The sequence below is a fragment of the Euprymna scolopes genome, chromosome 29, assembly GCF_053919585.1.
Source record: "Euprymna scolopes isolate OS-2025 chromosome 29, ASM5391958v1, whole genome shotgun sequence".
In the NCBI taxonomy this organism is placed as follows: Eukaryota; Metazoa; Mollusca; class Cephalopoda; order Sepiida; family Sepiolidae; genus Euprymna; species Euprymna scolopes.
This window is the reverse complement of record NC_136510.1, coordinates 13,015,024-13,028,283: the sequence shown is the minus strand read 5'-3', so window position 1 is coordinate 13,028,283 and position 13,260 is coordinate 13,015,024. Positions and strand designations below refer to the sequence as shown.

General features: G+C 32.4%; 1 protein-coding gene across 1 annotated transcript; it reads left to right on the top strand.

The window, feature by feature from the left end:
* Positions 1-1,990: 1,990 nt before the first annotated feature.
* Positions 1,991-12,265, top strand: LOC145252486 (elongator complex protein 6-like). The gene is made up of 3 exons (XM_080111918.1): positions 1,991-2,553; positions 8,051-8,313; positions 12,066-12,265. The coding sequence occupies exons 1-3, from the start codon at positions 2,118-2,120 to the stop codon at positions 12,186-12,188; spliced, it is 822 nt and encodes a 273-aa protein (XP_079968044.1). The 5' UTR covers positions 1,991-2,117; the 3' UTR covers positions 12,189-12,265.
* The last annotated feature ends 995 nt before the right edge of the window (positions 12,266-13,260 follow it).

Below are 13,260 nucleotides of genomic sequence, written 5' to 3'. Positions count from 1 at the left end.
AGAAAGAGGACTATGCTAACACCGAAGGATAAAGCACTGAGGCCCCAACTAGTCATCGTCGAGATTGATGGAATGCATGATGATGATGATGATGATGATGATATATATAATATTTAAGAGATAAAAATAGGCTTGTCTAATCTTTAATCTATGTCTCCACACACAAACTCTTTCCATGACTAACTCATTTCATTATTCCTACTAACGAAGATGACCAATAAAGTTGCTTTTAAATGCTAGAATGAGATTTACAGGTTAAGGGTGCGAGTCAGTGTTCACCAATTCATAATTAGGATCTATCAATTTTTAAGACCGAGGTTGCAGGTGCAGGAATCTCTACAAGGCGAAAGTAGTAGAGTATCCATGGGACCGTTAAAGGTAAATTTAACGTAATCTCCGATTTGCAAAAGACTTCTACCAAACCACATCCTCACACATAGATAAAAAAATGTGAATAACTTCGGAAAAACAACGACACTTGACAAAGAACTCGAGATCGACGTTAAGTTTTTTTTTGCAACAAGTGTTCATTAGGCAGGCTTAGCTAGTGTCTCGTGAAAGGGGCATGAAGTTTAAGGTTACTGATTTTTATTAACACACTTAGTTTTTTTTTGGAGGGGGAAAAGTCATTAAACCATGTAAGCATCATACACATGTGTGTGTGTGCTCATCACATAAGAAAACAATAGTTCAAAATAGCATTGTTAAAAAGAAGAAATAATTGTTGTTCGCTGTGGTAATTTTCCATGATGAGAATTAAGGTTCATTTTCTTGGCTTGCAAATTCAAGACAGGGAATTTTAACACTTTCTAAGGTGGAGTTACTTTAGCTCCAGTCTCAGAGGAAGCAAGAGAAGGAGCTGGAATCAATCTAAACTGAACTGATTTGGTTTTCCCAGGCGAAACCTTATAATATACGGGTGTTCTCGAACATTCCAGTCTATTTGCTGTATCACTGCATGCGGAACACAACGTATTTCCTTTATCGTATGCATGCAACTGGGCAAATTACGAATTTGTAATCCTGCGTGTTCTGATATCCATGGCGTTGAAATGGTGATTGCTATGAAAATGTCTCTGCCGAAGATTTGTTCCGGCCGTATGTTGCTACAGAGTTCTTGCCTTTTTATTCTACAGATCTTTATCCTGGGCCTCAAAATCAGCAGAGATTTGACTATTCCTGTAATGATCCAGTTCCTGTTGATATTGCGGTGAAAGTTTAGTTCTGTGCGGTTCTAGGGGCCCACCATCCTAGGCTTTGCCTTCTCTCTTTGAGAAAGGGGTTAATTTATTGCTAATCGCCTGAGGTGCCCTTGCCGGGGAACGCCGACGGAGCTGCTCAAGCACTTTTTTGCAGGTCAGAGGACCCCTCCTCTGGGGCGGTGACTACTCAATTCCACTTTTCGACTCTGGTGTCTAAGTTCTTACAGTGGGAGAAAACTAAACAAAATTCTCAGTACTAGTACTTTTGAGTCTTTGGGGGCATAAAATCAAGGGATTCGCCCCGGGCATCACCAGAGTATCCCTAGATCTCTGTATGTTATAGGTTAAAAAGAACATAGAATTCCCCTATTCAATCCCGGGTCGATATTTACATACAGAGAGTACGGACCATACTTAAGTAGGATTTGCAAGCTAAATTTAAATGTAATGTGAACAGACATCTTGCTGCTTAACTCCTTACATAGTATCCCTGCAGCTTATGTCCCTTATAGTAGCCCCCCGACTTTAAAGTGGCAATGTACCTTGTTTGGGGTGAAAATGTAATTAAAAAAAAGAGAAAAAAAAATAATTTTTACAGTATTTTTGCTTATAAAATTGTTAGTTGAAATTACAGAATAGTTACGAAACGCCCTCCCCTCCCCATGTTAAGAATGGGTTTCTAAACAATAACATTATTATCGCAGTCCATATTCTGCATAAATACCGCTGAAGTCTTCTTCCTAGTTACTTGTTAATAGTAAGATTTTGATCGTATTAAAGAATTGGTATTTTATGGTCCGTGGGGGCTTCCATACATTTTGCTGTTACACCGTAACCGAATGCTGCACCGGAATAATACAAAACAACAACAGAACCGCATTCCGTCGGTCGGTCCTTGGACAGAAATAAGTAAAAATGTTTAACGAAGTTAATAATTTTTTAAATTTAAAGGGAGACGACAGTTCGCTCACAGGGCAAAGCATTCTGGTGTCGGATTTTACTTCCGATGACGGAGCTTTCCTTGTTCACCATTTCATATCGTATTTTTTGAAGAAATCTCCACAGTGCGAAACGAAAGGGAAGAAACACGTGTGTTTGGTGAGTTTCACGCAATCTCTCAACCATTATCGATGCGTGGCCCAAAAATTTGGTCTAAATTTGCGCCAGTTGCAAGAAAATGGTTCGTTAGCATTTGTGGATGGACTCCAGTTTCTCGGGAAAGCCATCGTCCGACCACGTGAGACGACAGAAAACAATGGAAAAAACCCTTTGGCCCCGGCACTTCTGCAACAACCCGGAAACATGAAAGACTTCTTTCTTTATTTAAAATCAATATTCAACTCAAATGAAGGTAAGAAAGGACAAAAGTAGATTCCTATTTTAATCACGTAAATCATCGTCGACATATTCCAGGCAGATTACGTAATCTGACGGATCGAAAGCTTCACGGGTGGGGGGAGAGCAGAATTTCCTGAATAATAAAAATAAAGAAAAATCGGTGCTTGTTAAAATAACGTTGGCAGATTTTTTTGGTTAAAACTTGTCGAGAGCGCTCTCTGGGTAAAATTTTTACGATGTGACCCAACCCCTACATTTTTTTTTTTTTTTTTTTTTTTGCCTAATACGTTTAAATTAAACAGCCTTTATAAATAATTTGAAAGGAGAAATTTGGAAAAAAAAAAAAAACAAAAAAAAAAAAACATTTAACATTTTAGGATGGGGGATCACTTTTCTATATAAATTTAAGATAGAATGAGCACTCACTTTTTGGCCACCTAATGTTCAACGAGACATATCACCCCTAGCATTTTTTCAAGTTTGGCGATTGAGGGGGAGGGGTAAAATGACAAATTCAAATTTTGTTGCATGGTGGGGGTGGGTAAGGATTAAATTTGAAACATAAAATAACACGAAAAGTTTTTTTTTTATTATTATTTATAAGGCCTGTGAGATATTCTCTCACCTCGTTTTTACCCTTGTCAGAATGAAAGAAAACAATCAGAAATCACAACAGGCTCACTTTTAAACTTTAACGTAAATTTTATTGAAGTAAAAAGATCCAAATTGCAAAAGATGTGTCATCTTTAGCTATCTGCCGTGCAATCGTGCATGCAGGACTGGTAACACCCGAAAAGGGTAGTAGTTCATGGTTTATCTTCACGTAATGCAGGATACAATACTCCATGCTGTTCAAAGAATAGCTGCAACAAGTCGATGAGTTAAGTGATACCTTTCAAGGATGAATGCTGCGAATCTGGTAGTCATCATGGAGTTCACTGTGCATAATCGTCTGAACTGCGGACAAAGGACAGGTCAAAATGTAGACCTTAAATTCGTCTGAGAGACGTTATATAAGTAATGATGAAAGTCAATCAATTCACAATGCACAACAGTGTGCGTTGAATATAATATTTCGCCCTATGTAAGGGCATTAATGCATCTCAATGAGACAAAGGGGTTTTGAGGCTACAAGCCTCGAGTGAGTTTTCTTGCGTCCATTTCGACCTGTTGTCTTTGTGAAAAACTGGTGGCCTGAAATATGAAAAATAGCACCAAGAATACGTCTTGGTAGTTAGTAAGAACAATAAGATGGGTTAAACAAAACCGTGGGCGGTCAAACCGACCAATGAGGTGCCTGTTTATTTCTGCAGAATTTCTTACAGACAATTCTGTATTTTCACATAACAATTTCATAAATAAAACGGGTCTCACAGCATGACAAATTAAATTATTTTTGCGGGTTAGGGGGTTTGAAACATAAAATAACGATAAATTTCATTAAAATTTTTAGGGTGTTTTTTTTTGTGGGGGGAGGGAAATTAAATGTGAGGCCGGCAACTAGTTTTCGTGATATTGCAAACATACTTTTCTGCATGTTTCATGTCGCAATGTAAAGTGGCAGCCATATTTGTTTATACTGCGTGCAGAAACGGGGAGGGATGTCGTAATGAAATTACAAGATAATGCAGAGCTAATCTTTTTTATCATTATTAAAAATAACTGAAAAAAAGGAAAATAATAAATAAATAAAATAAAACATTGATTTTTTTGTATGTGCAAGATGGGTCATGGAATTGCATTCATTAGCAAAAGTAATTTGCATATTCTTTTAAACATTCATTTTAATTAATTCCCGATTAGTTTTTTTCGGTTTTCTTATGGGATGATCATCTTTAGTTAACTATTACGTGTAATTATATTCATGCAGATATTCTAAATGATTTATACTTGCGTAATGTTTGCATAAAAAGCTTATAGTAAACACAAGCCTCTTTCTGTATATATTTATGTATGCGTATATATATATGCATATATTTGTTTAGAAAATTTTGCCTATCAAACTCCTCTGTCAGTTTTTGGTCTACAGATATGAAACTTTATATATAGGGTATTCAAACTCATGTAAAACTTTATATTTGAGTTTTAGCTGGGGAAAATCAGTGCACAAGTGTGAAAATTAAAAAAAAAAATGGAATTTGGCAGGTGAAGGTCGAACAACGGCATTACGAATATGCATGCATAATGTAATAGTTATTGGTTCATGTTTTAATTTTTAGCATTGCAGCAAACATGTCTTCATAGTTCAGGCATTAACGTTGAAGGAAAAAGTAAATTGTAAGCTGAACGTGTTGGTTTCAATTCTCAGTAGTGACGCACAAGTCTTTTTTTTTCTTTTTTTTTTTTTTTTTTAAATCATTACGATATATTGGTTCCAATATAATATAATAATAAATACGAAATTTTCATTAATCAAAATATCATATTTAAGTGTATTTTACGACCGGGCGATTTTTTTTTTTTTTTTTTTTTTTTTTTTTTTTTTTTTTTTTTATGAGGGAGAGGGTGCCTGGGGAAATAACTCTATCTAATTCTTGAAGTTTGCCAAAACGTAGTTTTGAATAATATTAGGTATTCCTTATTTTCTTTCTGTTTTGATTTTCCAAATTTTAATTAATTTTTTTTTTTTTTTTTTTTTTGGTGAGGGTGGATCTTTATCTTGAAAAAATGAAAAATAAAATTTTGGAAAATTGAAAACAGAAAGTAAATAGGAAAACCTAAGATTATTCAAAACTGTGTGTTGGTTTGATCAAATAATTATTTCTTCCATTCTAATTGATTTTCATTTCCTCGCAATAAAATATAATATTTGTAATTTTGCACTCGTTGTAAGCCTGTATTTATAGTTATACCACATAAAAAGTGGTTCCTTAATGAATAACACATAAATAAAAATTGATTTTTAGATCAATAATACACATAATTAAAAAATTGGTTTCTGGATCAATAGCGTCTACGTAAAAATTGGATTCTGAATGAATAACACATAATTAAAAAATTGATTTCTGGTTCCATTACACATAATAAAAGAATTAGTCCCTGTATCAATAACATACCCATTCCTGTGTCTCGATACATCTTCTATCATATGTGATCAGTTTTCTATAATAGTCAACCATATAGGAGCCTATTCGTGACCAGACACACACACACACACACACACACACACACACACACACACAGACGTTCAGCTTTATATTATAGATATGTAAATGACCTCCCTGATAAAATTGTCTCTGAGATGAGTATATTTCGAGATGACACGATAACAGGCACGAGACGAAAACGAAGATCTCCAGTCTGCAGTACAATAAGAACATAAATGGATGGTAAAATTCAATGCTGCCAAGACTAAGCTGGTTTTCTTTAATAATTACAAGAAACCTTCTCAACCACCAATAGCTATGACTAATGATACATTATTTTATTTTATTTTTACATGAAGGTCACCACTTATCAAGGCCTGGAAGCCACTCAGGGGTAAGGGTTATTTTGTGTACAATAATCAATGGGATAATATTGTAGTAATAGTTGGTATTGGAGATTTGATAAAGTGTCTTACTTAAGGGGGCGATTAATCAGGAATTTGTTTATATTGGACTTGAAGACGTCCAAGTTGTAGCCAGGTGGGAAACAGGCAAACGAAAGGGAATTCCACAGGCATGCACTTCTCAGAAAAAAGTTATGTTCATGGAATCTACGTTTTGATTTAGGCACAGATAAAGAGTGGGGGAAATTACTGACAGTGGTTTTAGCTAGACGGGTGTTTATCATGAAGGATTGGCGAGGGGGGACCAGAGATTGGAGCTCGGACGAGCACTTGCCATGGAAATAACAATAAAACAAAGACAGGCTAGCAACGTCTCTTCTGCAGGAAGCCACAAAGTCTATTTTGTACTTTGTCAAGGCAGGATAGGCTGTTTTTTTGAAGCTTTGGACGTACTTGACTTTTATAGACATAGAGAATTGCATCAGTAGTGAGATATCTTCTGGAGCAGTAGAAGGATCCACCATTTTCCTAGTGATCTGGGCAACAGACTTGATATACGTGTTCCATTTCAGATCATATAATGAAAAAATTAGTTTCTGGATCAATATTAGTTTCTGGATCAATAACACATAATTAAAAAAATTGATTTCTGGTTCCATTACACATAATAAAAAATTGGTCCCTGTATCAATAAGACATAATTAAAAGATTAGTTTCTGGATCAATAACACATAATTAAAAGATTAGTTTCTGGATCAATAACACATAATAAAAAATTGATTTCTGGATCCATTACACATAAAAATTGGTTTCTGCACCCATTACACATAAAAAAAATGGTTTCTGAATCAATAACACAATAAAAAAATTGGTTTCTAGATCAATAACACATAATAAAAAAGAATTGGTTTTTGGATCAATAACAGTTAAAAAATGGTTTCTGGATCAATAGCACTCAAATAAAAATGGTTTCTGGATCAATAACGCACCAATAAAAATGGTTTTCTGGATCAATAACACACCAATAAAGATTGGTTTCTGGATCAATAACACACCAATAAAGATTGGTTTCTGGATCAATAACACACCAATAAAGATTGGTTTCTGGATCAATAACACACCAATAAAGATTGGTTTCTGGATCAATAACACACCAATAAAGATTGGTTTCTGGATCAATAACACACCAATAAAGATTGGTTTCTGGATCAATAACACACCAATAAAGATTGGTTTCTGGATCAATAACACACCAATAAAGATTGGTTTCTGGATCAATAACACACCAATAAAGATTGGTTTCTGGATCAATAACACACCAATAAAGATTGGTTTCTGGATCAATAACACACCAATAAAGATTGGTTTCTGGATTAATAACACATGATAAAAAATAGTTTCTGGATCAATAACACAAAAGATGACAAATTTTTCAATTTCAGTTTATTTCCATTCTCTTTTATTAAAATAATTTCTCATTTACTAATTTACTAGCTAGGAGGAAATGGGGGTGCCCGGCTTTGCCTGGGTATAAAATATGCTTAAATATAATTTAATTTGTCCAAATTTCGTATATATTATTTTACAGTCATGATTTCAAAAGTTTTAAAAAAAAAAAAAAAAAAAGTATTTGGGTGCTATCAGCTAGAATCGAAACCCGAATGCAAAACTGTAGCATTCAAAGCTGGTGATGTTACCACAGTACCAACATGACATGCATGTGAACTGATTATGAATAAGATGAATGTACAAAATGTATAACGATTTTTTTCAATTTTGACCCATTTTTGACCCTTTAAAAACAATTTTAACCGGCTAAAAAGGATCGTCCATAAAAAAATCCAGTTATTTGAGGCCCCTAGTTGCTCTGCAATTTTTAGTTTCAGAAGAGATAGAATTTGAAAATATGGAGACAGACAGACAGACATAGTGAGTTTTATAAATTAGATTTCTATTCTCTTTTATTCTCAAAATAATTTCTCATTTATTAATTAATTTCTGGTTTCTTTTATTATCGCAGATGAAACCTTGCCAGTTGTGATTATTGATAACTTGGCCGTCTTGTTGAGTCTCGGAGTTCCGTTGTCACAACTCACTGCTTTCTACCAATGCTTACGATCATACATTTGTGTAGAAAGACGAGGCTCTTTGGTTGTGTATGTTAATATTACTGAAGAGGACGAAAGGGAGCAGTTGCTCTTGAAACACTTTTGTCATATGAGTAATTGCCAGTTGCAAATACGTGGATTATCGACTGGTTATTGTAAGGACATCCATGGAGAGGTAAGTTAAATATATTCAAGAAATTTAGGTTTAAAGAAAGCAGAACAATGTGAAGATGTAATAGATAGACTCAAAGTGAAGCAACTTAAAATGTATGCAGTTTCATATGTGTGTGTATATGTGTTCATGTGTGTGTGTGTATATGTATACTTCAAGCACGTCTGATTGAACACAATAAAGTTATTCTTTCTTCAGATTTTTCTGGATATCTTTTCCATTCACCGAGCGGTCTTTTTTTATTTTAGCTAGCATGTTATATAAAATGGCGCCCAAAAGTTGTTGTTCAGCCATATTTTACTCGAGCGCTTTCTATCGGCGCATCTGATTATCATCAGGAGCGATTGTTGTTGTTTCCATTTTCTTTTTCTTTGTGTATTTAGAGTTTTATAGAAAACGCTTGAGTAGAATATGACTGGACAACAACTTTTGGGCGCCATTTTATACAACATGCCAGCTGAAATAAAAAAGACATGAAATATGTTCTTACTTGTGCCAGTTGGTCAGGTGGCATATCTGTGGTGCTATATTTCAGGATATTTTTCCTTTGTCAGGCTTGTGTTCAACTTTCAAACTGTGCATACTGGATTTTATTGTACACAGAGCTCTGCATTGTTTTGCTTTGTATAAACTTAGATTTCTTTTTTATACACATTGAACAATGCTTCAAGTAAACTACCTTAACCTCTTATATAAATAAATTTTATTCAATAAATTTTATTACATTTATTATATATATATATATATATATATATATATATATATATTAGTAATAAATAAAATTGATAAAGCAAAAGACAAGCGTTTCTCCTCTTCTGCTTCTCTTTAGCTTCGAAATGTCATGGCTTAAAGAAGTTCTCTTTTCTTTTCCATCTTATGATATAATGTTATATTCCACTTTTAATTCTCATCTTTTATTTTTATTTTATAATATTTTAAAATAAATATTAACAATTTTATACCCACACACACTGGTGTTTAATGATCATTGTTGAAGTGATAATTATTGCTGATCAGGAGACTTGAACCCAGTCAACAAAGCCATCCCTGGCTTTACAAGATAATATCTTTCCTCCAGGCTACTAACAAGTAACACACAAAGAGAAGGACATTTTTTTTTTTTCATTTCCACCCCAAAAAAGGCACAGTGCCACTTTGATGTAGGGGGCTACTATGCAGGACATAATTTGTAGGGGTATTATATAGAGAGTTGAGCAGCAAGATGTCTGTTTACATTAAACTTTTGCATGTCAGTATAGTCAGGGAAGCAGGGAGCCGGAAGGGAATTCCAAAGTCTAGCAATACTAGAGAACGTACCTGCAAATGCTATTTTAAGTGCAATTGTTTCTCTCTTGCACTTGGTTCACCGGGTATATTTGCCAGGCTGTTTTCAAAATTCCTTTTCATGAGTCCAGTTGCTCTTATAATTACTGAAATGATGGAAAAGACAGACTGTTGGATATTCACGGCAAACTTGATGGACAAGTCAGGGATGAACTCAATTTTATTTGCATCAAACCTGGTTGGATTGCAGAAAGGATTGTACATTTTATTGACGATTTTATGATAGATAAAAATTGGATAATCATTTCTGCTTTCTTTCTGATTTTTTCTGTTCAGCTCAGGAATAATTTCAGAATTGTTTTGATAGGCATTATCTTTGAGATATCCCAAACTCTGAAAGGTTATAAATAGTTGAGTGTGAAACCCATTTAAGATCACACTTCCTACTGATGAGACAATCATCCAAAGTGTCCTCATTATATTGCTGAATGGTACTGAAACAAAGTATTGGACATTTATGATGAATTTTAATGTAGAAAAAGGGTTATTTCCTTTTACTGTGTGCTGCTCAACACATTTGAGGGGCATATATATATATATATATATATATATATATATATATATATATATTATTTATGAAATATAGTGGATGAAATAAAGAATAGATACCCTGTAATAGAAGACGACGACTAGCGACGACCGGAGCATATTTCAAGTGACACCGGTGATTCGACCTTGACATTGGCATAAGCACATGGTGTTAGTTGTTTGTAAACGCGTCAAATAGCAGACATGATCGAATATTTGCAAGCAAGATTTTTTAAAAATATATTTACAAAACATTTTTTTTTTTTTAAATAAGTAACAAAACAAACGTATTTAAAAAAAAGAAAGATATTTACATAAATGGGGTGCCTTTCTGAGTGTGTTTTTAATATATTTACAGAACTTTAAAAAAAAAAAAACTTAGAATAATAATAATTATAATAAAATAAATAACTAAATACATCTAAGCCAAACTTATTAATGGCAAAACAAATATAAAATAATTGACTTGTTCGGATTTTTGCAACCAAGATTGATTTTTATCTGCAGTGTTTTTTGTGGGTTTTTTGTTTTGTGCATTTTTAATACAATTCAATTTAATTATTCTTTAAAACATTAACTTTAGCGACAATTAATATATTTGTAAATATTAAGTTTTGATTTAATTTCATGATACCCTCACGTGATCAATTTATTAAATGACAAAATAATCCTAAAGTAATATATTTAAATAAATGGGCATCTTTCCGAGTGCGTTTTTAATATATTTACAGAACTTTTTGATAAAACTTAAAATAATAATTATTATAATCATAATAAAAATAAATAAAAAGAATGAGCTATATTAATTAAAAAACATTAAAAATCGACGTATTTATTTATTTTATTATAATTATAATTATTACTATTCTAAAAAGTATGTATGTATTTAGTTTATTATAATTATAATTATTACTATTCTAAAAAGTATGTATGTATTTAGTTTATTATAATTATAATTATTACTATTCTAAAAAGTATGTATGTATTTAGTTTATTATAATTATAATTATTACTATTCTAAAAAGTATGTATGTATTTAGTTTATTATAATTATTACTATTCTAAAAAGTATGTATGTATTTAGTTTATTATAATTATTACTATTCTAAAAAGTATGTATGTATTTAGTTTATTATAATTATAATTATTATTATTCTAAAAAGTTCTGTATTAAAAACACTTAGAAAGGCACCCATTTATGTAAATGTCTTTCATTTAAATATGTTCGTTTTGTTACTTAAAAAAAAATGTTTTGTAAATATTTTTTTTTCTTTTAAATCTTCAAAAGTTTTGTAAATATATTTTTAAAAAATCTTGCTTGCGAATATTTGACCATGTCTGCTATTTGACGTGTTTACAAACAACCAACGCCATTGTGCTTGTGCCAATGTCAAGGTCGAATCACCAGTGTCACTTGAAATGTGCGCCGGTCGTCGCTAATAGTCGTCTTCTGCTACAGGGTATCTATTCTTTACTTGATCTAATATAATTATTCATGGGGACATATGTCTTGCCATTATATGACTCCTCAGCATGGCCAACTTTAGTGATTATAGTAACTGTCCATGCAGATGACTTATGTCATCTTTTTGTCATTTCGTTCATAGTGTCATGTTTCTGATGCCTTCCAGTTATTTTAGTGGATGACATCACTCCTTTGTGACGTTATCGAATCTGCACAGAGACACAAGTATACACAGAATGATAGTATATAAGATAAATAGTATATAGATATCCAATATGATTGGAATGCAGAAAGGATTGTGAATTTTATTAACGATTACATGAATGACATTTGGAGAGGGGGGGACGGGGTAATTTCCACTTTTTCCCTCTCACTGTCTTGCTCAACTATTATCTATTTTTTTTTCTTGTCTTACCAGTTGACAGCCACATGGTACGAGTTATCTCCCCTGGCAAAGCATCGATCAAAAATGACTCAATTCAAATTATTGGACAAAAACGTTTCACTTTTTGCTGCCGGAATGTCGCAAGCTGTTTTATGAAATGTTTTTTTTTTCATTGTAAATAATTGTAAATAATTGTAAGTATTTTCCGAGACAATAAATCTGTACAGACTTAACGTTTGAGTGTTTTTTTTTGTTTTTTTTTAATACAATATCAAAGCATCAAATAAACATGTAATGTTCCTGCTTTCCTTATTTTATAGTTTAGTCCTCACATTCCATGGGTGACGTTTCTGACAAAGGGGAAAGAATTACCGTTTTCTGAGTCGGAAACTATTTTCGCTCTTTACATCAAGTGGCTTCATGCCTTTTTCTGGAGCGATTTCCATTAAAGAAATGAGCAGTATTTAATGTTTGATAATTTTTTACTAGCTGGGTTTGTGTACATTACACAGTATTTAAATTTATGACATTATTAAACAAATTTGTTATTTTTACAGTTTTTATTTATAGCTATATATATATATATATATATATATATGGTACTTGTACAGTTTAATCAAGACATAAAAAAATGAAAATATCGAAAAAAAAAAAAAAAAAGTTTTAATTGTACGTATCCGTTATGGAATGAAGTTCTTCGAAAAAATATTTCACTTAATTTCATTACGTTTTTTTTTTTTTTTTTTTTTTTTTTTTCGATTTTTAGGAAGAAAAGCTAGAATTAAAGATGGGGAGGGAGTGCCGGCGCTTTAAATTGAGTTATCTCCCCATGGCGTGTTCAAAAAATTCTAAGATGTCTACCTTCATAGTGCTGTAAAAAAAAAAAAAAAAAAAAAAAAAAACTCTATCAAATTAAGTGAAATTTTTCTTCGGAGCTCTTCAGTCCAAAACGGATACGTATATAACCTTTTTCTTTTTTCTTTTTTTTTTTTTTTTTCGATATTTTCATTTTTTAATGCCTTAATTAAACTGTACAAGTGGCATATATATATATATATTTTTTTTTTCTTTTGAAGTGTGCCTACAAACACTACAATAAGTATTTTTATTATGATGTTTGCAAATTTTGTTAAATATCTTCATTTCCTTTTATCAACACTTTTTCCTAAACGATATTTTTTTTTTTTATTCTAAGAAAAAATCTAACTTTTTTTTCTGAGTTTGTCTC

Coding starts and splice junctions, on each gene's coding strand:
- LOC145252486 (XM_080111918.1), top strand. CDS start 2,118: ATGTTTAACGAAGTTAATAATTTTTTAAATTTAAAGGGAGACGACAGT. Junction 2,554..8,050: donor AATATTCAACTCAAATGAAG/GTAAGAAAGGAC, acceptor TTATTATCGCAG/ATGAAACCTTGCCAGTTGTG. Junction 8,314..12,065: donor GTAAGGACATCCATGGAGAG/GTAAGTTAAATA, acceptor TTGTCTTACCAG/TTGACAGCCACATGGTACGA.